We start from the raw sequence: 23,736 nt of genomic DNA, 5'->3' as shown, positions 1-23,736 counted from the left end.
TGTGCTAAATTAGTATTTTTTGTCCCAGTATTTATAGATTTGATTGCTGAATCAGATTTACATACACACAGTTGAAACAGTACAGAGGTCAGGGGCACCAATCCCCTACACAATGAAATTTCTAACTACATATCTGACTACAGCCTGCTCTCTGTGTGTATGGACTCCCAACTGCAGAGGTGACTCTTGACCTGTTAACTAAAAATATCTGTGTGTAAGGGGACATGCTCAGTTCAAACGTTGTTGTGTGTATACTTTACCAAAAGAGGAAGTATGTTTGTTGATATAAGACAGAAATAACTTTTCAGCTACTATATCATAGTTCTAAAAGTGCTGACTTGATGTTTTTAAAATTGACAGCAGGTGCGAGCACTGGGCAGGACTGTAGCATGGGAGCAAAGAATTTTCAGTAACCACCAGAGGCTCACCCCAATGACAGTGACCAGCAGTGCCCTGCCTTGGTCTGGTGCCCCCACTCACCTGCTCCACGATCCCAGGATGGCCAACGCCGGTCATCTTCCGCATACGCCCCCTGGGGGTCAGCACATGTCATAGCGACTGTTTGTTCCAGTTGTTCCACTGTTCTATTTGTATAATGGCCTTTTATTATATACAGCAGTGGTTTGCCAACTCATTAGTCAACAGATCCAAATATCAACAGTACAACGATTAAAATTTCTTTTGAGAGCCAAATTTTTAAAACTTAAACTTCTTCTAACACCACTTCTTCAAAATAGACTTGCCCAGCCCAGGCCGTGGTATTTTGTGGAAGAGCCACACTCAAGGGGCCAAAGAGCCACATGTGGCTCATGAGTTGCAGTTTGCCAACCATGGATATAGGATAGCAACCTTTGGCATCTAAGACCTATGGATTTATTTATTTTAAGAATCCAGGTGCAAGGTATTACTAAGTTTGACCCTTTTATTGATGCAGGAGATATTCCAGCAATTTTACAGAGCCTTGGGATTATTTTTATGGGATTGTTTTAAGATTAAATGAGATGGTCCTTTAACCTTGCAGTAGTTCCTGGAACAGTGCCTATGTGTGGAGGTAATGTAGCACCTTACCAAGAGCATGGATTAGGAAAAACAGGCTTTGAGCCCTCACTCCTCACTGGCTCTTTTGGGCACTTATTTATCTTAAATGACTTCACCATCAGTAGGTAACAATAGTATCTAGGAGTATTACAAGAATTAAATGTATTAAAATATGAAGAGCACTACAACAGTGCCTGGAAGGCAGTAAATGTTAATGATCATTTTTATAAGTTATTCTCAGTTGTGGCCAACAAAAATGTGAGGTAATCTCATATTTTTAATGAAAATACCACTCAGTATTCCAGAGTGAGAAAGATGGGGAGAGGAGAGGCTCAGTTCATTAGCAGTAGGAGATAGGCCCTCTCTGGAGTCCAGTTTGGGATACTATCTTAGTCCAGCGATTTTCAACCTTTTTCATGTAATGGCACACATAAACTTGTTACCAAAATTCTGTGGTAGGCCAAAAATGTTTTTTACCAATCTGAACCAAAAATAGGTAGAATTTTGATTCATTCATACTGAACAACTATTGTTTTGGCTGTCATTTTTTATTTGACAATCTAAGGAAAAAGAGATAGTGCCTTTGACTAAGTAGTCAGGTATTGCATGCTTTAAAAGTTCTTGCGGTGCACATATTGAATACTGGTGTAACCAAAGAAGAAGAGTCAGGCTAATTCTCAAGCTGGAAACTCTTGTGAGGAATTAATTCTTGCAAGACTGAAAATGTGTTACCTGGTAAAAGAGAACTTCCTTCATTGGACACTGCAGTGAAAAGACCTGATTTAGCTGAAAAGCTTAATACAGAACTTAATATCTGACTTGACACAGGTGGAAGGAAGGCTTTGCTGTTTTTCAGGTTGGCCTTCTCCTGTACTCTCCTCGTCCTTGTGAGTAAGCGGTTGGTTACACAAAATGCCTTTTAATGGCCTTCTAATGCTGCTTTTGGTTACTTCCCAGAATCTTTATATTGCTTTTGAAAAAATTAAAGTATTTGCAATTACTTAATATGTTAAGGGTAATACTGAGGAATTAGGATATATTTTAATTAGTAGTTATTTTCCATTTGAGTTAGTTGTATAAAGCAGAAGAGTTATTTTTTATTAAGTCAGGAATTTATCAGGTATTTAAGGTATTTCTGACTTAAAGACTCCTGAAGAAATTTCCTACCTTGGAGTTTATAAATTTTAATTAAAATTTTTGTTTTTAAAAGAATAAAATTGTACCCAGTTCATTTCTATATAGAAGCAAAAAGGCAGTATGGATGTTTTGGATTTTCAGTTAGCACATTTCTGTCCTAGAACTCTGAGCAATAGGACAGAGCCAATTTGAGAGAAAGCTGGAGAAGAAAGAATTGTACGTAGTTAAATTTTGTGTGGAAAGGGAAAATTGAGTATAAAACATTTAAAACAAGTACTCTGTTGTGTTATCATTCAGATCTTTAAATTTAAAATTTTGCCTGGCTCTCTCCTGAGTTTATCTTGGAGTTTTTGAAATTTCTTATCTTTTCCATGTATTTGTATTGAATTGGGTACTGGGCTGGAGGCACCGAGTTAAGGTATGGGGTTCCCTCAGCCTCTTATCTCTGTGCATTGAGATTTTACTTTGTGGTTAATTCAGAATATTATTGAAATGGGCATTTTTAAGACCTATAGATTTTTGGAGAATCCCTCTATCCCTTAATTAATTAATTTGGGGGGGGGGGGTTAATTCTGCCTGAGGATATTTTCCCACTGATTTTTAGGGAGAATGGAAGAGAGAGGGAAAGAGAGAGAAACACATTGATTGGTTGCCTCCTGCATGAGCCCTGATCAGGGCCGGGGCAGGGAGGAGCCTGCAACCAAGGTACATATCCTTGACTATAATTGAACTGAGACCCTTTGGTCCGCAGGCTGACCCTTTATCCACTGAGACAAACCTATTAGGACACTGAATTTATATCTTGAGGTATACATTATTTTCTTACTCTAAAATCAGTTTTTGTCTTCCCAGGGTTGATTTGAAAATTTTTATTTGTTGATTACTGGCCAACAGGTGTGGGTCAGTGGTTGAGCATCGACCTATGAACTAGCAAGTCATGGTTTGATCCCCAATAGGAGACATGCAAGAGGCTCCTGATCTGTGATTCTCTTTCATCATTGCTGTTTCTGTCTCTCTTCCTCTTCCCTTCCTCACTGAAATTAATCAAAATGTGTATATTTGTTTTTTAATGTTGGTTGCTTTCAGTCATGAAATTACGGTATCAAGAAAAATGTTTTTCTCAAAATACCCATTGGCCCTTAAAATGCCTGTTGGGTCATTTTTCATTGCTTTTGTTGTTGTTGATTGTAACTGTTGGAAACAAGTGTCCATATTAAATAGCAGTGAAGAAAATATTTTAAAAATAATTTTTTTCCCATGGGAGGAGAAAATTTGAACTTAGTAGCAAACCTATGTCAAAGTCTCCCCCTTTGAAAAGCCATCCTGGCCGATGCCCAAGCGCAGTCTAAGCAGATGTTCCGTGTCCTAGGGAAAGAAGCTCAGAAAGGATCTCTGCTCTTTGACGACCTCCCTCCGGCCAGCAGTACTGACTCAGGTACAGTCTTCAGGCTCTCCCAGGTGTGTGTCAACGTGTCATCCTGGGATTGTAGTTGTCTCAATCTTTTTCCCTTTCCCCCATTTTCAACACACAGATGTTTTAGGTGTTGGACTGTCTTAAGTTTTGAATCCATGGCATCAGGTAAGGCAGAAAAATCCACTAGTCGCTAGCTCTGAGAAACTGCGTGAAATGTTGAGCAGTTTTCTCTGGTTCATTTGAGACTATTGTAGCTGAAATAAGATGTAACTCCTTAAGGCAGGTTTCTGTTTCCTTTCAATGATAGGACTTTAAAAGACATTATTTACCGCACTATGAGTTGCCACTGGATTGACACAGAGTTTTGAGTTTATGTCAGTGACCTGCATAGGCGTCCTGGTGGGATGGATTCTGACACTTAAGCCCTACCCAGGTTTTGTGGGCTCACTGAGTGTCCTGCTGTGTTTCAGGACCAGGCGGACCTTTGCTTTTTGATGACCTCCCACCAGCCAGCAGTGGCGAGTCAGGTAAGTAGTAGGGAAAAATGCAATGTGCTAGTGGAAATAATACATATTTTACTCTTACGTAAAGTTTATTTATAGTTCTTAACAAAGTTTAGGATGGCATTAAATTATAGTATAGCATAAGATTTATTCAACATTAAGTAGGCATCATCAGATAGAAGGAAAAAGATTAGCTAGATATATAACATCACTTTTTGATGATTTTTTTTTTCTCCCTTTGAATTCAGGTTCTTATAACTGACTAAGAATTAAGAGTTTAGTAATTTACTTTGCACTTTGTTATTAATGTTTTTAATTTAAAAATCTCTACCTGTCATTCTGGTTTGCCTTATGTTCCTGATCCAAATGTATCCAGCGAAAGTATCTGGAGATATGAAATAGAGTTAAAATATTTAGTGTCACCTGGTCGGCGTGGCTCAGTAGTTGAGTGTCAACTTATGAACCAGGAGGTCACGGTTGGATTCCCTTTGAGGCAGCATGCCCTGATTTCAGTTTCAGTCCCCAGTGTGGGGCGTGCCAGAGGCAATCAGCGATTCTCTCTCATCATCGATGTTTCTCTCTCCCTCTTCCTTCCTCTCTGAAATAAATGTGTGTGTGTATTTAGTGTCCCTGAACCAATAATACTGATACATAGGTCTTCTGTTTTCTGCCACTTATACTAAAAAGAATTTTGATTTAAGAAAATGAGTTCTGGCCTGAGGGCATAACTCAGTGGTTGAGCTTCGACCTAGTATGAACCAAGAGCACCTACGACCTATGAATCAATTCCTGGTCAGGGCACATGATGGGTTGTAGACTCGACCCCCAGTGTGGAGTGTGCAAGAGACTGCTGATCAGTATTCTCATCATTAATGTTCTCTCTCAATTTCCCTCTCCCTTCCTTGCTGAAATCAATAAAAGTATATTTTTTAAAAGAAGAAGAAAAAATGAGGTCTGACATTGGTTTAGTGTTTGGTACAGACCCTGTGCGGGAATTGTCTTGAAATTCAAGACCTAAGTTAATTATTTTCCAGTCAATTCATATGTTCTTAAGATTCTGTTTATTGGTTTAATTTTATTTTTGTCAAGCCTATTAACGCTGGCTCTACCTCTTCTGTAAATATTTACCTTGTTTTCCTGTCCCAATTTAGTGGCAGGTAAGAATAGAGCAGATTCCTCTAGGTTACCATAATGAGGAATCTGTTACTATGTCTCACTGAGAACTTCTAACATGGAATTCTCCTGGGGAAGGGAAGGTATAGTGGCCTGGAAACAATTGGGAATGCAGTCTTTTTCAAATGCAATTAATTGTCTTCTGGTACGAAGACCTTCTGTCTGTTGTAAAAAAAACAAACAAACAAAAAAAAAAAACAACACTTGCTTTTCAAGTCTCTCTCTCTCTCTCTCTCTCTCTCTCTCTCTCTCTCTCTCTCGTAGAAAAGCAAATAAGAATTTATTAACTGCAGCAAAAACATACTTTAGGGCAGTAAAACAAAGAAGGGACTAGAAGAAGCAACAGGAGAGCCTGGGCTAGACTGCTTTGGCTCACTGGGAAGTCAGAGATGAGGAGAGGAAGGGGCCTTGGAGACATTCAGGGAGTTAGCCTGAGACCAGCTGCTGCTGTCCGTTGCTCCCCTGTTGCAAGTCTCATAGGATCCCTTAGAGGTTAGGGGATACATGCGGGGGGGTGGGGGAGGGGTGGGGGATAGAAAGGGAATGGCATAAGTGTGCTCCCTGGAAGCCAAGTCACTTCTCTTTTGTATTATTAATTCATTACCATAAGTCATTGGAATTAGTCTAGAAAATATGGATTAAGTTATTATAGTTTCTTTATTTAGAAAAAACATTATAATCATCTTACATATCTATACCAAAAATTATAGCATACTCATACAACTTAGCCTAATAAAGATTTTCCCAATGAAGATAGTACTTTTAATTATAATGAATGTTGTGTGCAAGCAGGGCTCTTAAACAGATTTAATAAAACTAAGGAAGCTGAAACCCGTTTGGCTCAGTGGTAGAGCGTCGATCTGCGGACTGAAAGGTCCCAGGTTCGATTCCGGTCAGGGGCATGTACGTTGGTTGCGGGCATATCCCCGGTAGGGGGTGTGCAAGAGGCAGCTGATCGATGTTTCTCTTTCATCGATGTTTCTAGCTCTCTATCTCTCTCCCTTCCTCTCTATAAAAAAAATCAATAAAATATATTAAAAAAGAAAAAAAATAAAAAAAAAATAAAAGAAAAATAAAACTAAGGAAGGTTCAGCATAGCTATGGCTTAGTTGACCATAGGGCAAAAGACAGTAAATTGGTAACAACTGAGAAGATTTCAACATTACTCTTAACAAGTTTTGTTGTGTTGTTTTTTTTTTGTATATAGAACCCAATCTTGCATCCAGTATTTTGGATTTCTTTTTTTTTTTTTTTTTTTTTCAAATATATATTTTTATTTCAGAGAGGAAAGGAGAGGGAGAGAGATATAGACAAATCAGCAATGAGGGAGAATTGTTGATCGGCTTCCTCCTGCACACCCCACACTGGGGATCAATTCTGCAACCTGGGCAGATGCCCTGACTAGGAATTGAACCATGACCTCCTGGTTCATAGGTTGACACTCACCCACTGAGCCACGCCAGCTAGGATATTTTGGATTTCTTGAAAAGATATTCTTCTCAAGCAGGCAAGAAACATTTACAAAAATTAATTACATTCTAGGAAATAAAGTAAATCCCAAGAAGATAGACCACATTCTCTGACTTCTGTTAGAACTCAAAAACAAAGCTTTAAAATATTCTGTTTTCCAATTTGAAAACAACAAAGATTCTTTTACATACACATTGGGAAAAAGGAACACAAGTAGTAAGTGACAGGAGACTAATAAAGAGACCGATGGGAGATTCTGTTGGAAACACCCAGGAAATTTTTTGCTAATTTACCATATTATATGGGGTTGGGTATGTGTGCTGTGTTATACTGTTGTATGAAAAAGAGTCAATTCTTGCAAAAGATCAGATTGTAAAATGCAGACTTCTTCTTTTTCCTCAGTACTCAGAAATGTCTTGCAAAGAGTAGTTGATAAAGAGTTGCATGCTTTTTATACCTAACTGCTAAGAATACTTAGGGCCATTAATCAAGACAGCAGCTGCCATTTGTTGGATACTTGATGAACGAAGTGCTGTGATAAATGCTATACATAACTTGCCCTCATCAGTTTTCAAACAATCCTCTGAATTTATCATATTCTTCCCAAGTTTCAGAAGAAACTGGGGCTGGAAGCTAAGTAACTTGCGTTACTTGTGAGTGGCAGAACCAGGATTTGAAGTTAGACCTTTCTAAATACCCACCACCATCACCACCACCACCACCACCACCATCACCAACCACCACCACGCCCGCCCCTTAGCTCTGGCTTTGAACACAGATTCATCCCTCTGCCACCGGGAATGGCTTCAGCAGCAGTTCTTAAAGCCTGACTTTTATCTCATTTTTAGCCTTTTTTGGTACTTGTATGTGTGTGTGTGTTTTTAACTTGTTCAGTATGTGTCACTTTGCAGATTTTGGAAACTTCCCTAATTGTAAATAAGGGCCTGTGGATGCACAACACCATGCATGTGCTACAGCCCCAGAGTACGGATGTCTCTTTTTACCACTGAGAAGCCTCTCTTGCAGATCCTCTCACGGTTGGTGTGGTTTCCCACTGTGAGTGCCCAGGCACACTGGCCTGGCCCTTGGAGTCAGAGCTATGACTGTTGGACATGGCATTTTGTCTTTGAGGGCTGGGGTGGAGCCTGATCTGCAGGAGTCTTTGTAAGTCTACAGCTGTTTCTGTCTGGCTTTTACTTTATTTCCAGGTTCTCTTGACGCCTCCGTATCCCAGATGGTAAAGAATGAAGGGAAAGGAGCAAAGAGAAAACCCTCTGAAGAAGAGGAGAATGGCAGCGAAGAGCTTGTGGAAAAGAAAGTTTGTAAAGGTTTTCAGACAGTTTGAAAACAAATGTATTAGACTTCATAATTTAAAGCAACCCAGAGCTCAGCTTTCTGATGATACTGCTTCCTCTCTGTGTCTGTATTTAAGAATTGGGTAGGGCTCCCTTTTTGCAGACAGACTCCTGAAGTTTACTCCTGCCTTCTCTCTCTTTACTTTCCATGGACATCTCTGCCTGTGACCCTGCCATGGGTCAGGTAGGAAACCTACAGTTGTTCCCAGGCTTAAACATCACAAAGTTTTCACTTACCCTTTCTAGTGATCAGGTAGCCTGCAGACCACCCATTTCTCTCAGATCCCCTGTCTTTGTTACAGCCTGATGATTGGTATTTTGATTCTGTGGTTAACTCAGTAGGCAACTTCCCTAAGAGGGAGCCCAAGGCTGGGGAAAGCTATCGAAAATTGTAGTCAGATTTGTAATTTGTCACAGAGTGGGGGAAATGAAAAGTATCTATTAAAGAGAAATAGTAGTGGATTTATTCATTGTCCCATCTCCTTTGTTTTGTTTTTTTGTTTTGTTTTCACCACAAAGCACCTTGAAGCTGCAAGGTGCACTTTGGAGGTATGTGAGGGGACCTACTTTGCTCTGCTGGTCTTCAGCTGAGTTTTCAGCTCCCTAGCCTAAAGAGCTCTGCCCACCTGCAGCTGCTCTTCAGAAAGTGGTCGCTTTATTTGCATGGCCCTAGGCCTAGGGGTCAAAAGATGAGCTTCTTTCAATAGAAGGAGAGGTATCTGTGCCTCCCCTTTATCTTTTTCTCCCTCAGAGTAAAAGCAGCTGATCTTACCAGTTGTTCAAATTCTTCACCAAGTCTCAGGCATGATAATAACATATTTTCATATGACCTTTGGGATAAATTTCTCTAGAGTAGAAATTTTTCTGTCCTCATTAAAGTATTGACAAGATTAGATTTATTGGAACCTCTCCTCCCCCCATTCAAATGATATTACATTTTTTAACTCTGATATTTTGCTTTAATGCCTTAACTGGAGTTGTCCTGTACTAACTTGCTGTCAGCTGCCTGTCTCCTCTCCACTGTTTAGCCTTGCAGAGACCAGCTCTGACCAACAGTGGTCTGATTTCAGTTACAAACACTAACCCATAGGAGGAGATGCCTTGATGAGAAGAGCTTGTTTGCCTGTTAAGACTGCCGAGTAAAATAGCCAGAGTTCCCTCCTGTTTGCTCTGGGACTAGGGCCTCTGGAGGGCAGGGCACAGTTTTGTATTGGCTTTTTGTTCTCTTTTCCTTAGACTCTTCAGTGATTTTTGGTTTGAAAGGCTACGTGGCTGAGCGGAAGGGCGAGCGGGAGGAGATGCAGGATGCCCACGTCATCCTGAATGACATCACGGAGGAGTGTAGGCCCCTATCATCCCTCATGTGAGTGTCCCTGCTTTGGCAAGCCTGGTGGGGCATAAAAGTCTCTGGACCAAGCTCTGATTTCAGTTTTGGACTTTGTCCACTTTGTATTTATTAGAAAGATTGAGACATAACACTTGAGCTGCTTGAACAGTAGGAATTCTCACCTCGGTTGATTTTAGCCCCCCTCCCTTTGACATTTTTTGTTATCACTGTGGAAGCTTATGCTACTGACATACTGAGCTGCTTTTAAAGCCAGGATACATACTTGTAGAGAGCCCTCAGGGAGCAAAGCCCTTGGTGGGAAACACTAACCCCTACCTGGTAGATAACATGCTGCAAGAATTTTGAGTTCTGTATCTGATAAAGTTTATTTTTCCTGTGGCTCATGATGTCCCAAGTGAAAAGATGTTGCAAAAATGTTTGGTAAAAGCAGCTCCTCAGTAAAAATGTTCTTTCTCATAAGGATCTTTTTTTTCTTGAAACCCTTTATAAATGCCATTTACTCCATATATATGTGAGTTTTCTGGCAAAACTTGAGAGGGGGATGGGAATAAGTCTGGTAAGGTAAGCTTTAAGATTTAGATATCTGTCAAAGTTTGAGTAACAACCCTGAAACTACCCCCTGCCCTTACAGATATTTTTGATTCTTGGTCAGTAACTGTTTATCTGTGTCTTGGTGTTTAAAACCAAATCTAGTTTAAATAGGAAAAAATCCTGAATTTTAGTTTCACCTTCAGTGAAAAATCATGATTTTTAAAGCATGTTTGTTTAATTTTGAAATACTGTGAAATTTACTTATACATTTATCTCAGTGTCCACCTGTTTTCCATTCATGACGGTGGGACTTCCTCTGTTGTGTCAAAGTTCACTGTTTGAAATAAGGTGGGAAAGCATGAATGAAGAGGAGTAATATTTGCTGTGGGAATCCCATTGACTCTCAATCATTCTCCTAGTACCCGGGTTTCATATTTTGCCGTTTTTGATGGACATGGAGGAATTCGAGCTTCAAAATTTGCTGCACAGAATTTACATCAGAACTTAATCAGGAAATTTCCTAAAGGTGAGATAGAAATAAATCAGTTCATGTTCATCTTGGTGTTGGCTGTTTGTGTGACTCACTGAGATATTGTTTTAGCTTTTGCAAAAGACATGACAATTAAAAGTGGAGCTGAACCCAGCCGAGTGTCTCAGTGATTGCATATCAACCCATGAACCAGGAGGTCACAGTTTGATTCCTGGTCAGGCACATGCCCAGGTTGTGGCTCAAGCCCCAGTAGCGGGTGTGCAGGAGGCAACGATTCTCTTTCATCATTGATGTTCTACCTCTCTTTCTCCCCTTCCTCTCTGAAATCAGTAATAATATATTTCAAAACAATAAATAAAAAGTAAAAGAGCAACCTGAGAGGAGTGGGCTCTGAGGTGAGCAGGTGTACCTCGTAGAGCCCCTCATGTCTATGAGTGATGGGCACCTCTCCTGGAATGTCTATGGTACAAGTGTGTGTCTTGCCTTTATACTTGGCAGTCTACTACCACCAGTGCAAGTGGCACTGTCCTGTAGGTGAGGAAATAATTTTTATTTTTTTAAAAAAGTTTTTGTTGCCGAAACCGGTTTGGCTCAGTGGATAGAGCGTTGGCCCGGGTTCGATTCCAGTCGAGGGCATGTACCTTGGTTGCGGGCACATCTCGAGTAGGGGGTGTGCAAGAGGCAGCTGGTCGATGATTCTCTCTCATCGATGTTTCTGACTCTCTATCCCTCTCCCTTCCTCTCTGTAAGAAATCAATAAAATATATTTTTAAAAAAAGTTTTTGTTGATTTCAGCGAGAGGAAGGATATGGGAGAGAGAGAAACATAATTGATGAGAATCATTGATTGGTTGCTTCCTGTACTCCCCCTGCTGGGGACCAATTCCTGGTAAAGGCACATGCAACCCAGGCCTGTGCCTTGACCAGGAATTGAAGCATGACCTCCTAGTTCATAGTTCAATGCTCAACCAGCTGTGCAGATTGTTCTTGTTTATAGTTCAGAAACAATTACAGTGGAAGGAGGGTAACCTTTCCTCCTTAAGAGTTTATCTTTTGTTTTTTTCTGTAATAGGAGATGTAATCAGTGTGGAGAAAACTGTGAAGAGATGCCTTTTGGACACTTTTAAGCATACTGATGAAGAGTTTCTTAAACAAGCTTCCAGCCAGTAAGTGAAACAACATGAAAATGAATGAATGGAGTGTGTGTGTATGTGTTCTTTTTCTGAATGCATTTCAGGTCTTCTGATTCTGTTTCATACTAACACTCACTGTCTGACAAGTATCTGGCACCAAGTAAGTTCTTGTAATTGTTAACTAAATCTGAAACAGATAAAAAAGCAAGTATTAAGGAAACTCTTCATTTTAAAGTTTACACCACTTCCCATTCAAGTCTGGAAAAGTTTTGAAGTGCTAGCATGTTGGTGGTGACTGTATTTCTGCTGTCTTTCCCCCCAGGAAACCTGCTTGGAAAGATGGGTCCACTGCCACGTGTGTTCTGGCTGTAGACAACACTCTTTATATTGCCAACCTCGGAGATAGTCGGGTATGTGGCTCTGGAGCCACCCACTTAGCTCACACCATCTTCTGTGGGGAAGAGTGGCAGCAGGCGCTTATTGGCTAAGATTAAAAAGACCAAGGCTGGGTTGGAATGTCCTGCGTGATTGCTGCAGGGGCTCCAGTGCAGAGTGTAGATTCTGGGTGGGGAGCAACAGCTGAGCTTGCGTCACTTTGACATCTTGCAGTAGACCTCTTCTGCTTTAAAACCCAAATACATTCTTTTTGTTTTCTATGTTTCCTTTTGTGTGTGTACTCTGTCAGGTAGTGCTATAAGTTGGAATTTAATTGGTGTGCAGTTACAAATATTATTTAACTTCCTATCTCTGACCACAGGCCCTTGCCTCTCAAAATCATTGTGACGTTAGAATAACTCAAAAGCTGCAGCTAGGAAAGTGCTAGGTGATGTGCCATTCATGCAAGGAGCCCAGTTCACAAGGCTAAGGGAGAAAAGCCAGGCATTTCCACTGCTGACAGCCTGTGATGGGAAACAACTTAAAGCTAGAGGCTGGCCTTCTGCAAGGTGGGTTCAGCGCCCCCGCCTTCCATCAGTAGCTTTTTCAGCCAGCCTCCGTGTCCGTGTTTCTTTGGAGTCACAGTGACAGAGTGACTCTTCCCTTCTATAAGCACCATCTGCAGACCTGAAGACAGCTGCCCCCAGCCCCTGTAGCTTTTGGGGTAATTTATTTTCTGAAGAAATAAACAGTAGGGATGCTACAGTGAACATTACACATGACAGTCTCTGCCTAGAGAGTTTATATCCTGGAAGTCTCTTAGTAGGCTATCTCCAGTACATAAGTGTTTTGACCAAGTGACTTATAATAGCATGATAAAATTGGACCAAGACAAAAAAAAAGGGGGCCGGATTTGGAGTCAAATTTGAATCCTGTCTAAAGTCATGATACCTATCCTCCAGGCCTCGCTCCCTCCTCTGTAAAATCCAGGTTTATCTGGAAGTTATTACTTGGTAAATGTGGTGTCAGGTGTACATGGAGAAGCACTTGGTCAGCATGCCCAACTCTGCCCTCATCTTTGCCTCGTGTAGACTTGGGAACCAGTAACTGGGCCCAAAGAGGGCTTAGGTGCTTATTAATTGCCTCCTTTCCAAGTCACCCCCGAGAGGACAACATCTTAGGATGAGTGCCCGCTCTAGTCACCAACAGAGGCCCACAACGGGGCCTCTCTCCCTGGCTAGTGTTACTGTGACACTGCTTTGCCGGCTCTGCTTTGAACTTGTGTTCGTCGGCAGGAGGCTGACTGAAACTCCATGGTTGACCTTTATCTTCAACTGGTAACTCTGGGCGCTGGGCTCCTGAATTTACCACTGTTGTAATCTCCATCTTTCCAGGCAATCCTGTGTCGTTATAATGAGGAGAGTCAAAAACATGCAGCCTTAAGCCTCAGCAAGGAGCATAACCCAACCCAGTATGAAGAACGAATGAGAATACAGAAGGCTGGAGGAAACGTCAGGTAACCAGGGACTGAGGGAACTCTAGGGAGAGAGGGAGGAATGGCCATGAGTCCTCCCAGGGGAGAACTTTCTTTGTTGTGCAGTCTTTAGTGTGATGATACTGAGGTCTGACCTGTGAGGTAGGTGAGTGAATGTTGTAGGATTTCACTATGTCCAAGTGGGAGCAAAATGTGTACGAGAAACATGCCTTTCTATATTTGCAAAGAGAGGAAACCTGCCTCAAATTCAGGGTCACCACTTGTAACAGTTCTCTGGTCCTAGAACTTTAATAAATACTACCATTTGTCACAACTGAATAAGTTAGTTTAGGTTACCTGTAGTTCTGTATTCATATTTCTCCAAGTTATCCCCAAAGTGTCTTGGTCATGCTCACCTTGGATTCACATTGTTCAGTGTAGCATGGTCTCTACTCTTCCTCAGCCAGTGGTTATATAGGGGCATGTTCTGAGTTTGCCTGTGTTTTCATGGTATCATTTCAGTTGTTTGCATGGTTTTCCTAGAAACTAGAAATTAGGTCTAAAGTTCTCTTTAGATTCAGATTAAACATTTTTAGAAAAATATTTGTTGGGGGGTGGCCTATATTTGATAATCTCTCACTTTAGTGGCCACATAAGGTCATTGTTGCGGAGTTCCCAGCGCTGGACTTTGGCGGTAACAAGTCCCCACAGGGAAAGGGGCAGGTCTCTCTGTGTGATCAGCAGGTGATCTGGGGAGATGGGCTTTAGCACCTTGGGAACATTCTGTTTTCATCAGTCTTTCATCTCATGGTGTAGATCCCTTAGTGATTCTTGTCTGAATCAGTATTTCATAGGAATAACAAAGATGATTTCCTGCTCCTGGAATTCCTAGAATTAACAGGCATCCTACAAGGAGAGGCTTTCCTTCATCAGTAGGGTATGAATGAACCATACTTGCTTCCCAGAAAGCAGAATCAGTGTTCAATTCTTTCATTATCAATTTGCAAAGTAGATGGCCACCTGCACTTATGGAAATTAGTGGAGTTTTCCCCTTATTTATTTATTTTTTTAAAATTGATGTTTAGAGACAGGGGGGAGAGGGTGGAGAAGAGAAAGTGATTTAACTTATTTATGAATTCATTGGTTGATTCTTATATGTGACCTGATGAGATTGACACTGCAACCTTGGCCTAACAGAATAATGCTGTAACCAACTGAGCAACCCAGCCAAGGCCTAGTGGTTTTTCTTTTCACTCTGCTTCTCTCCCTTTCTCTTTTCTCCTTGTTCTGAACCACCATTTATCAGGGGTGTGCTTTCAGTGCTGATGCTAGTCATAGGGTCTTGAGGAGTTAGTTTCCTGCCCACATTACCCCCTATGTGGCCAGTGAAAGGGAGTGCTTTTGAGCTGACTCTTCCATTCATCTTTAAAACCTAGCTCCCTGTGCTGGGGACTTGTTTCACCTGGAATGTCGCTAATTCTAAGTCTGTTCAGCACTCTTTGGATGGTGAGTGAAGGCTGCTATTTGTTATTCAAATTTAACAGTACAGGGCTTTCTCTTAATCTCTGTGACTCAGTAGTCATAAATCTGTCCTTTTTGCTGAAAATCTTGGTTCCTAATAACATTACATTTATTTGTATTATCACTATTACAAAGTTTGAGTTCCTTATAGTGTAGTTAGTTCTCTTGTCCTTGAACTATTTCTCATGAAGGACATATTTGTAAAGCTAGAATAATTGCTTGTATTACCACTTGGTCATTATGATCACTAGTTTCAATTTGTCTTAGATTTTAGGGCTTTTCACCCTATATTGTAAGTCATTTACGTGGTGAAATTGAAACCTTGTGCACTGTTGTTGGGGATGTAAAATGGTGCAGCTGTGGTGGAAAACAGTATGGAGGTTCCTCTAATATTAAAAATAGAATTACCATGTGATCTAGCAATTCCACAAAATAATTGCAAACAAGGATTTGGATGGGTGTGTGAACATCCATGTTTATAATGTTAACGAAAAAACCATTGAAACCTGTAAAGAATTTTTGTGAGTTTATTTGAGCCAAACTGTCACATATGCCGGGAAGCAGAACCGTAAAGGATTGAGATAATGCTCCGAAGAAAGGCTCTGAAGAAAGACGGGTTACATTTCTCTATTTATACATTGCAATCAAAGGAGGGACATAGGTGGGTTACATGAAATTCATTGGTGATGGAGTAAGGAGGCGGGAGAAAGCATGATGGTGGGAAACCCCTGGGATTGGATAAAATGAAGGATGAGTACTTAGGTGAGTGCAGGAACAATTAACATGATAAGGAAGAAATTTGAGGCATCTGTCATGGCGCCCACCACATTTGGTTGTGCCCCAGGGGCTTCAGAAAAAGGGAAGTTACAAGTTACCCAGACATCTCATAGATATGTTATCTTAGAGGTAAAAAGGCAAATGGGCTCAGTAAAGATCAAAGTTGATCTTTGGGAAAATATTGGCTTAGGAAATGACTACTCACTATAACCTGTTTGTACTTAAAATATTTAATTTTTCAAACCATCTTTTGTGGTTATTTTTGGTCTCTGGGTTTACAAGATTGCCACGCAGGCCTTCCCTGAGCTTGTCAGGTTAGCATGTGGCTCTTTTCTTTCACAATAGTAATATTATTGACAACAGCCAGACAGTGGAAGCAATCTTAGTGTCCATCAGTAGATGAAGCAATAAACAAATGTGGTCCATCCATGTAGTGGATACTATTCAGCCTTATAAAAAAAGGAGATCCTCTCACTGGCTACAGCATTCAGTGTACCTTGAGGACATGCTGCTGAGTGAAATGAGCCATTCATAGAGCCAGGAAGTGAAATGGGGGTCACTAGAGGAAGAGTGAGTATTCAACAGAGGTTCAATTTGAGAAGATGAAGAGAATTCTGGAGATGATGGTGATGATGGCTGCACAATAGTGTGTACTCAGGTAATGTCACTCAACTGTACATTAAAAATAGTTAAAGCCAAGACCGGTTTGGCTCAGTGGATAGAGTGTCGGCTTGGGGACTGAAGGGTCCCAGGTTCGATTCCGGTCAAGGGCATGTACCTTGGTTGCGGGCATATCCCTAGTAGGGGGTGTGCAAGAGGCAGCTGATTGATGACTCTCTCTCATCGATGTTTCTAACTCTCTATCTCTCTCCCTTCCTCTCTGTACAAAAATCAATAAAATATATTAAAAAAAATAGTTAAAGGTAAATCTTATTTTTTTGTATATTTTTATTCTAATTTTTAAAAAACCCACATTTACATGGTTAAATAAAAAGGCTTATTATATAATAGATTCTGTGCCTGTTCCCTTCACTCACAGTTTTGGATTCTCTCCAATGTTTCTTATAGAAAGAAAGAAGCAAATCTGTATACATACTCTTTATTTTTTCTACTTTCTACTACCAAAGGTAGCATAATGTGTGCAACAATGTGTCACACTATCATGGTGGACTTCTCTGAGAAGGTGCAGTTTTATTTTTATTTTATGAGGAAGGCAACTGGACAGGACAGACAAGGCAGGCTTGCATGTATAGCATTTGGATGTAAATATGCAGTACAGCCCTAACGGTTTTGGCTCAATGGAGAGCATTACCCCTCCGACTGAATGGTCCCAGGGGTTTGAGTCCTGTACTGGGCATGTTTCTTGGTTGTGAGCTCTATTCCCTGTAGGGGGCGTGCAGGAGGCAGCTGATATGTGTTTCTCTCATCAATGTCTCTAGCTCTATCCCTCTAAAAAAAAAACAAACAAACAATAAAAATATATTAAATAAACAAATATGCATTGCATGTGTCTGGAACCAAGTCACATGTAGGTCTCTGTTGTCAAAAAGGAGATATTCTGGAATCCACTTTCAGTTATCTCGTTAGCATCCATCATAGTAAGACGCAGGACTTGGGCACCTGGGTCAGAAGAGGATGCAAAAGCATCACTACCGACTGTGGCCTGCTTTTGCTGATATGCAAGAGGAGCTGACGTTAGAGCAGTGTCCGCTTATCCTGGCCACCAGGGCAACCATCTCACTGCCTCTCATTATGAAAGGGAAACCAGAAGAGAAAGGACCAGCAAAGATCACAGAGATCAGGGCTTCTGTCTGTGTAACTAGCAGGAAAATAGTTGTTTGGCTGAGGAAGCATGAAGCTATGATTCATGGGCAGGTGGGAAAGAGATGGGAACTAACACAGTTTTTTTTGTTTTTTGTTTTTTAATATATATTTTATTGATTTATTACAGAGAGGAAGGGAGAAGGATAGAGAGTTAGAAACATCAATGGGAGAGCCGAAACCGGTTTGCCTCAGTGGATAGAGCGTCAGCCTGCGGACTGAGGGGGTCCCGGGTTCGATTCTGGTCAAGGGCATGTACCCTGGTTGCGGGCACATCCCTAGTGGGGGTTGTGCAAGAGGCAGCTTATCGATGTCTCTAACTCTATCTCTCTCCCTTCTTCTCTGTGAAAAATCAATAAAATATATGGAAAAAAAAATCAATTGGAGAGAAACATCAATCAGCTTCCTCCTGCACACCCCCCACCGGGGATGTGCCCGCAATCAAGGTACATGCCCCTGACCCGAATCCAACCCGGGACTCTTCAGTCCCCAGGTCAACTCTCTATCCACTGAGCCAAACAGGTCAGGGCTGGTCACTGTTTTTGCCGGTTAGGATTAGGTTCATCAGTGAGTGACAAAAACCCCCAAATAAAACTGGATGGAAGTTTACTTCTTACGTAAGATACATCTAGAGAAAAGCAGTGCAGGCTGTTAGGGAAGATTTGTAGTATCATCAGGGCCCGGTTTGCCTGTGTCTTATTGTTCTGTATTCCTTGGCACATGGCTTTTGCTTCAAGGTCCCAGCTGACTGCTTGAGCTCCAGCCTTCCATCAACATTTCCGGGAAAGAGGAGACAAGGCGAGCAGGCTGCCTCTTTGAAGGCAGGAACTAACACAGTTCTGAGCAAAAGTGGGGAATGCGCCAGGGAAGGTGGACCCAGGATTCATGGGGTGAGACGTAAGAGCCCCTCACTCCTCAGCACGGTGGTCTGGGGAACTCTGAGGGTAGTGAAAAAGCATGTAGTTCTGATGAACTTGTCTGAGCATGGTCCAGCCCAGTGCCCAGATCATGACACTCGGTCTTCAAACGAGCTGTATTCATGATGTGGCGGAGGGGTGTCCACACCAGGAACCTGGCCACTTGGTTTCTGAAGAAGCACTTGGTTGGATTCTTATGCTTTGAGCTGCTTCCTTAATGGGACTCTCAGGGCTGAGGGACTCTCCTAACCCTCCTCTGTTCATCTTCACTTCTGCTCCTGTGTATCTCGCCCCCTGCTGTTCACTCTAGTAATTGTATGGGGAGACTGCTTGACTTCTCTCACATGCCAGGACTAGTCTGTTGCTGATCACTCAGCTGTTCCCACTGGGAGGGTGACGGGCCAGGCTGAACTCTGACTTTGAGGCAGTGGTCCGGCCCAGGCAAGGATGTTCTGCCATGTGCCTCCATTCACACAGTATCTCCAGGCCCAGCTTTGGTGTTTGTCAAGTGCTTACCTGCATCTTCTCCAGTGTAGTTTCTCCTCGGAGGGCCCCCCAGTAGCAACTGCCTGAGGTCACACAGTGTGGTAGCACCACCAGAATTGTTTTTGGGGGCCTTGAGTCAAGTACTGTTATTCCCTGTTTCATAGCATGTCCCACATATGTATCACCTTACCATCTTTGTACCCTTTACCTAAAAATAGAATGGATAAAAGTGTAATGCTATGCAGTATGTTACCGATTGATGTAAGTTAATCATACCCATACCTGATGGAAAAAAAAGGTGCTGCGAAGTCTGGGAATGGTCACTTTGAGTATTTTCCAAACCTAATTAGATTTAAATGCAAAATAGTCCTCTATTCCACCTTTTCTTAACCTGCATGCATGCTCAAATCACCTAAGGAGCTACAAGATAAACCGAAAAACAAAGCCAAGTCCCTACTCAGTCCAGTTAAGTTCACTCCCAGCTTTGGGCAAATTAATAGACCATTGTGACCACATAAGTGCAGCCAGAGGGGGCACTGTTCCCTCTAATATGCAGCCTGGCTGAGGCACCAAGGGCCACAGAAATATTAATGACCTAGAGTAAACATGTCAAACTCAAAGGCTAACACAGGCCAAATAGGTTTAAGTTTATATGGGCTGCAAAAAAAAACAAAAGCTTCAATTTTCATAGAAACATAGGTTTATTTCAATAGAGACATGCTGAATTCAAAGGACTAAAATAAATGAGTAATCGTTAACAAAATAATGGAACATTTTAATAAAAATATTTTTCCTTAAACGTACTTACCAGACACTGAATAACTGCACAAATTAATAAGTAATGCAAATAAACCTATTTTTCTTTTTTTCTGAAAGTGAAATATTTCCTTTTGCAACACCAAACAAGTCAGTCCAAAACTAATGATGTGGCCATCGGCTGCTAAAATATTTGCTGCTAATATTAATGGAGAGAAATGTTGCATATTCATGTAAGGGAAATAAATGCAACACTATTATAGTAATTGGTCATTAGAACTTTGTGGTTCATTATTAATAATTATGTATAATAGGATATTGTAAAAATTAAGTTACAAAATTTTTATTAAAAGGTTTCTTACCATTATATTGGCTGGGCCGCAAAAATATTCGTTGTGGGCTGAGAATTTGGCGTGCTTGACCTGCAGCAATGGAGACTCAGCTCATCTCCTGTGTATTATTTGAGGTCAGGAGATGATGCTGGGGTTTTGTTTGTTTCATATTTTTATTGATTTCAGAGGAAGGGAGAAAGAGAGAGGAATTTCAATGATAAGAGAGAATCATTGATCGCTGTCTTCTGCATACTCCCCTACTGGGGATTGAGCCTACAACTCAGGCATGGGCCCTTGACTGGAATCAAACCCGGGAGCCTTAAGTCCACAGGCCGACTCTCTATCCACTGAGCCAAACCAGCTAGGTCATGATGCTGTTTAATGTGACCTTTGCAGGCTACATCTTTTACTCTGTCCTTTTTTTCTGAGTTTACTATCAGATTGTAAGTACTGTGGCCTTATGATTTGACAGATGGAGTCTGATTGTTTTTCCTTTATTTAGGGATGGGCGTGTCTTAGGTGTGCTGGAGGTGTCCCGATCCATTGGGGATGGGCAGTACAAGCGCTGCGGGGTCACTTCTGTGCCAGACATCAGACGTTGCCAGCTGACCCCCAATGACAGGTAAAAGTGCCCACTAGAGGCATGGGTATGCACACATGCGGTCTATCTATCCCCAACTCTTCTGGCTTGTAAGGAGCCGTATCTTGGGTACTGTGTTAGGCCCTGGAGGTGTAGAGAGAGAAAATACAGTTCTACGTTTCTGCTCTAATGGGCCACACAGTCTGGTAGGGGGCACTCATGTCCTAGGAGTGTGGGCTGCTCTGGGAGCCTGGCAGTGGGGAGTGGGGAGAGTCCCTGTTGGAGGAACAAGAGGGTTTTCTAGTGGATGAAACACACAACAAAGGCATTAAAATGGGAAAGCGTGAAAGGGCGCCAGGCTGCTGCCAGTGACAGATTGATAGGTGAATGGTGGCAGGGGATGTGGGTGAAAGAGATGATGGGGACTGACTGAGTTTCATGCTGAGGAGTGTGAATTTTAGCTTCTCATGATGGAGGGTCATGGGTGATTTTTAGGCAGACCAAGCTAGGTTGAGAAAGACGGTCTGTTCAGTTGTCCATTGCCATTCTCAGCTACCTGGAGATGAGGCACCACACTGCCTGGCTGCCTGGCGGCAGGAAGCCCTAATTCTTGGGGTTTGGAGCAGGATGGAGCTCAGAGGCTCATTAGGATCTGGTGGTGGCCCTGGCTGAACTAAGGCAGTGGTGCAGCAGAGAAAGGGAAGAGCTCAGAACCAGGGGCTCACAGACTGAGTGATGAGGGAGGAGAGAGAGGCTCATTGATCAAGCTGCAGCCGTGGGGTAGGAGCTCTTCTGGAGCAGAGCCCTGAGCCCTGGTCTCAGCTGCAGGTGAGGAGCCCTACTCTGATCTTCCCTGCTCAGCCTCCCTGTCTCCATGCCTGCCTTCAGCATGCCATGCTCTTGCTGACCCTAGGATCTTGGGATGTGTTTCCACCAGCCCCTCTTCTGTTTTTCTGAATGATGCCCCAGGAAAGTCTTGTCTGCCTGTCCCCAGACCAGGCCCCTGTGTGTGATATGCTAGCCCCCTCGTCTACGGCCATACCACCCTGAACGCGCCCGATCTCGTCTGATATGCTAGCCCCCTCCACTCTGGGTGGTTGTCAGCTCACTGGAAGGGACAGGAGCCTTCTGGGGCTTGTGCCCCACTGTCCCAGGCACAGACTAGGTGCTGGTAAATACCTGTTGAATGAATGCCCAGTCAAAAGGGGAGAACTAAGACCTGGGTATGACAGTGAGAAAAGAGAGGTGGATAGAGCCGTGGGGAACATTTCTTGGTGCTTAGAAAACTAAAATCTTTATATCTGAGCCACCATTGTTCAGAGGGAAACCCAGTGGATGGGGGTTTTTATAGGGAAATAATCCTGTTCTCAGACAGTGAAAGTGTGTGGTTGTCCTCCTGGAGCCTTGGACTCAGCTTGGCTTCCAGGATGTTCCATTTAGGTCTAACCACTAGTTTTATATCTTCGGGAAATGGCTCTGTAAATGGTGATAAAAGTTCTGTATTTATTTACCATAACAGCTGATGTTTTTATTCAGTGATACACCTTTTGCGTTTATATAAGAAAGTTCAGTATCTACCTAATGTTTGAATTCATATTTGCAATATTGATGAACAGAAGGCTTGTCCTATCTACAATTATTTTAATTTATTTTTTAAATTAAATTATTATCTGTGTACATATACCATTGCCCCCCCCCATTCATGCCCTCCCCAAAGTTTTGTGTCCATTGATTGTACTTATATACAATTATTTTTAAATAGTTTTAATCTTTGTCTCATAGAAGTCAAATTACTTTTTAAAAATTCTTAGCTTTTTTGTAGTTGGACAAATTGTTTCCTTTTCCTCTGTTACTGGCCATTTTATAGAGTTTGCTGTTAAAACCCATTGATATTTCTCCTCCGTATTGTAGGTTCATTTTGCTAGCCTGCGACGGCCTCTTCAAGGTCTTTACCCCAGAAGAAGCTGTGAACTTCATCTTGTCCTGCCTCGAGGTAAGAAATTGCACAAGAGAGTGAGTGCCAGTTATCCAGCTGTATCTTACTGACACCCATTTCTCTCCTACATCCTTTGTGTGCATTTTCAATGTCCGGGAGACTGGTTAGTTTGTCCTGCCTACCCTGATGGAGACTGAGCCATTCTTTCTTATGGTGATGCTGTCTCAGGAGAGTGGTGGGCGCAGGATTCTCCTATTCACCAGCCCCCTTTTCTGCCCGGTAGGATGAGAAGATCCAGAGCCGGGAAGGGAAGCCCGCTGTGGATGCACGCTACGAAGCAGCCTGCAATAGGCTGGCCAACAAGGCAGTGCAGCGGGGTTCGGCAGACAACGTCACGGTGATGTTGGTGCGGATAGGGCACTGAGGGTGCGGCGTGCCACTGGCTTCAAAGGTTCATGTGCGTGTGTGTGTACACATTATGTGTGTTTTGTGTACTCCTGCGGGATTCCCATGGTTGTAAATAAAAGTTTCTCTTTTTTTTCTAATCTTATCTCATTACATTTTGAGAAACTTGTGACCCTTCAGAGGCTAACAGACCCTTCTGTTTGCTTTTGAATATATTATACTCTGGTCTTCTTGTTAGGACAGATGGGTCCCAACCCCAGGGCTAATGGAGCACTCCAGCTTCTTTCAGATTTCCATACAAAAATAAGGTTACAGAACATTTTATACTCGACCCAGGCTTAGCCAGGACAGTAGACTGGTACACAAAGTTATCTATTCTAGAGTGGTGTGCCTCTGGTGAGCTCTCCGAAGCAGCATGGTGGTATAGCTTGTTTCTAACTCCTGTGAGAACAGCATAGTCTGGAGGAAGGGCTCTGGAGGACTGACTTTACCAGGTCTCCCATCAAGATCCCCTGGGTGTGAAATGTATTTCCCGGATGGAGCGGTCAAGCTCCTGTGGAGTGTGGCTTCTGAGAGCCAACTGCATTGTAAGAAGGTGCATTCCATGAGCTCTGCTGGGCTGAGTCCATCTTCCAGTAATACCTTACAGGGTGCCCTTCTGTTAAGGATGTTCAAAGGGAAAATGCATTCATGATCAGCCTACCAGGAAGATTAGAAAATACTTTTCAAGCTCTTATTTCTATATAAAACAAATCATCGGTATTG

At 42.2% G+C, this 23,736-nt stretch overlaps 1 protein-coding gene and 1 long non-coding RNA gene across 14 annotated transcripts in view; both read left to right on the top strand.

The window, feature by feature from the left end:
- Positions 1 to 23,105, top strand: part of LOC118709893 (ILK associated serine/threonine phosphatase) — a 28,905-nt gene extending 5,800 nt beyond the window's left edge. The window contains exons 1-13 of one of the 13 annotated variants that reach the window (XM_045575700.1): positions 2,473 to 2,593; positions 3,545 to 3,610; positions 3,708 to 3,754; positions 4,060 to 4,116; positions 7,944 to 8,063; positions 9,327 to 9,453; positions 10,389 to 10,495; positions 11,531 to 11,624; positions 11,914 to 12,001; positions 13,361 to 13,482; positions 20,553 to 20,672; positions 22,542 to 22,623; positions 22,850 to 23,105. In XM_045575700.1, coding sequence (XP_045431656.1) covers positions 3,745 to 3,754; positions 4,060 to 4,116; positions 7,944 to 8,063; positions 9,327 to 9,453; positions 10,389 to 10,495; positions 11,531 to 11,624; positions 11,914 to 12,001; positions 13,361 to 13,482; positions 20,553 to 20,672; positions 22,542 to 22,623; positions 22,850 to 22,990 — 1,068 coding nt within the window. In that variant the 5' untranslated portion in view covers positions 2,473 to 2,593; positions 3,545 to 3,610; positions 3,708 to 3,744 and the 3' untranslated portion in view covers positions 22,991 to 23,105. Of the gene's footprint in view, positions 1 to 2,472; positions 2,594 to 3,544; positions 3,634 to 3,707; positions 3,755 to 4,059; positions 4,117 to 7,646; positions 7,900 to 7,943; positions 8,064 to 8,289; positions 8,292 to 9,326; positions 9,454 to 10,388; positions 10,496 to 11,530; positions 11,625 to 11,913; positions 12,002 to 13,360; positions 13,483 to 20,552; positions 20,673 to 22,541; positions 22,624 to 22,849 lie in introns of those variants that run through there. The other 12 variants (XM_045575702.1, XM_045575701.1, XM_036422196.2 and 9 more) reach the window with 12 other exon arrangements.
- Positions 16,654 to 19,395, top strand: LOC123651675. The gene is made up of 2 exons (XR_006740551.1): positions 16,654 to 17,639; positions 18,397 to 19,395. It is a non-coding gene; the product is annotated as an uncharacterized LOC123651675 (long non-coding RNA).
- Positions 23,106 to 23,736: the final 631 nt, after the last annotated feature.

Source organism: Pipistrellus kuhlii, unplaced genomic scaffold, assembly GCF_014108245.1.
Source record: "Pipistrellus kuhlii isolate mPipKuh1 unplaced genomic scaffold, mPipKuh1.p scaffold_m20_p_7, whole genome shotgun sequence".
NCBI lineage: Eukaryota > Metazoa > Chordata > Mammalia > Chiroptera > Vespertilionidae > Pipistrellus > Pipistrellus kuhlii.
Note: the sequence above shows the minus strand (reverse complement) of the source record. Positions and strands in the feature narration are given on the sequence as shown.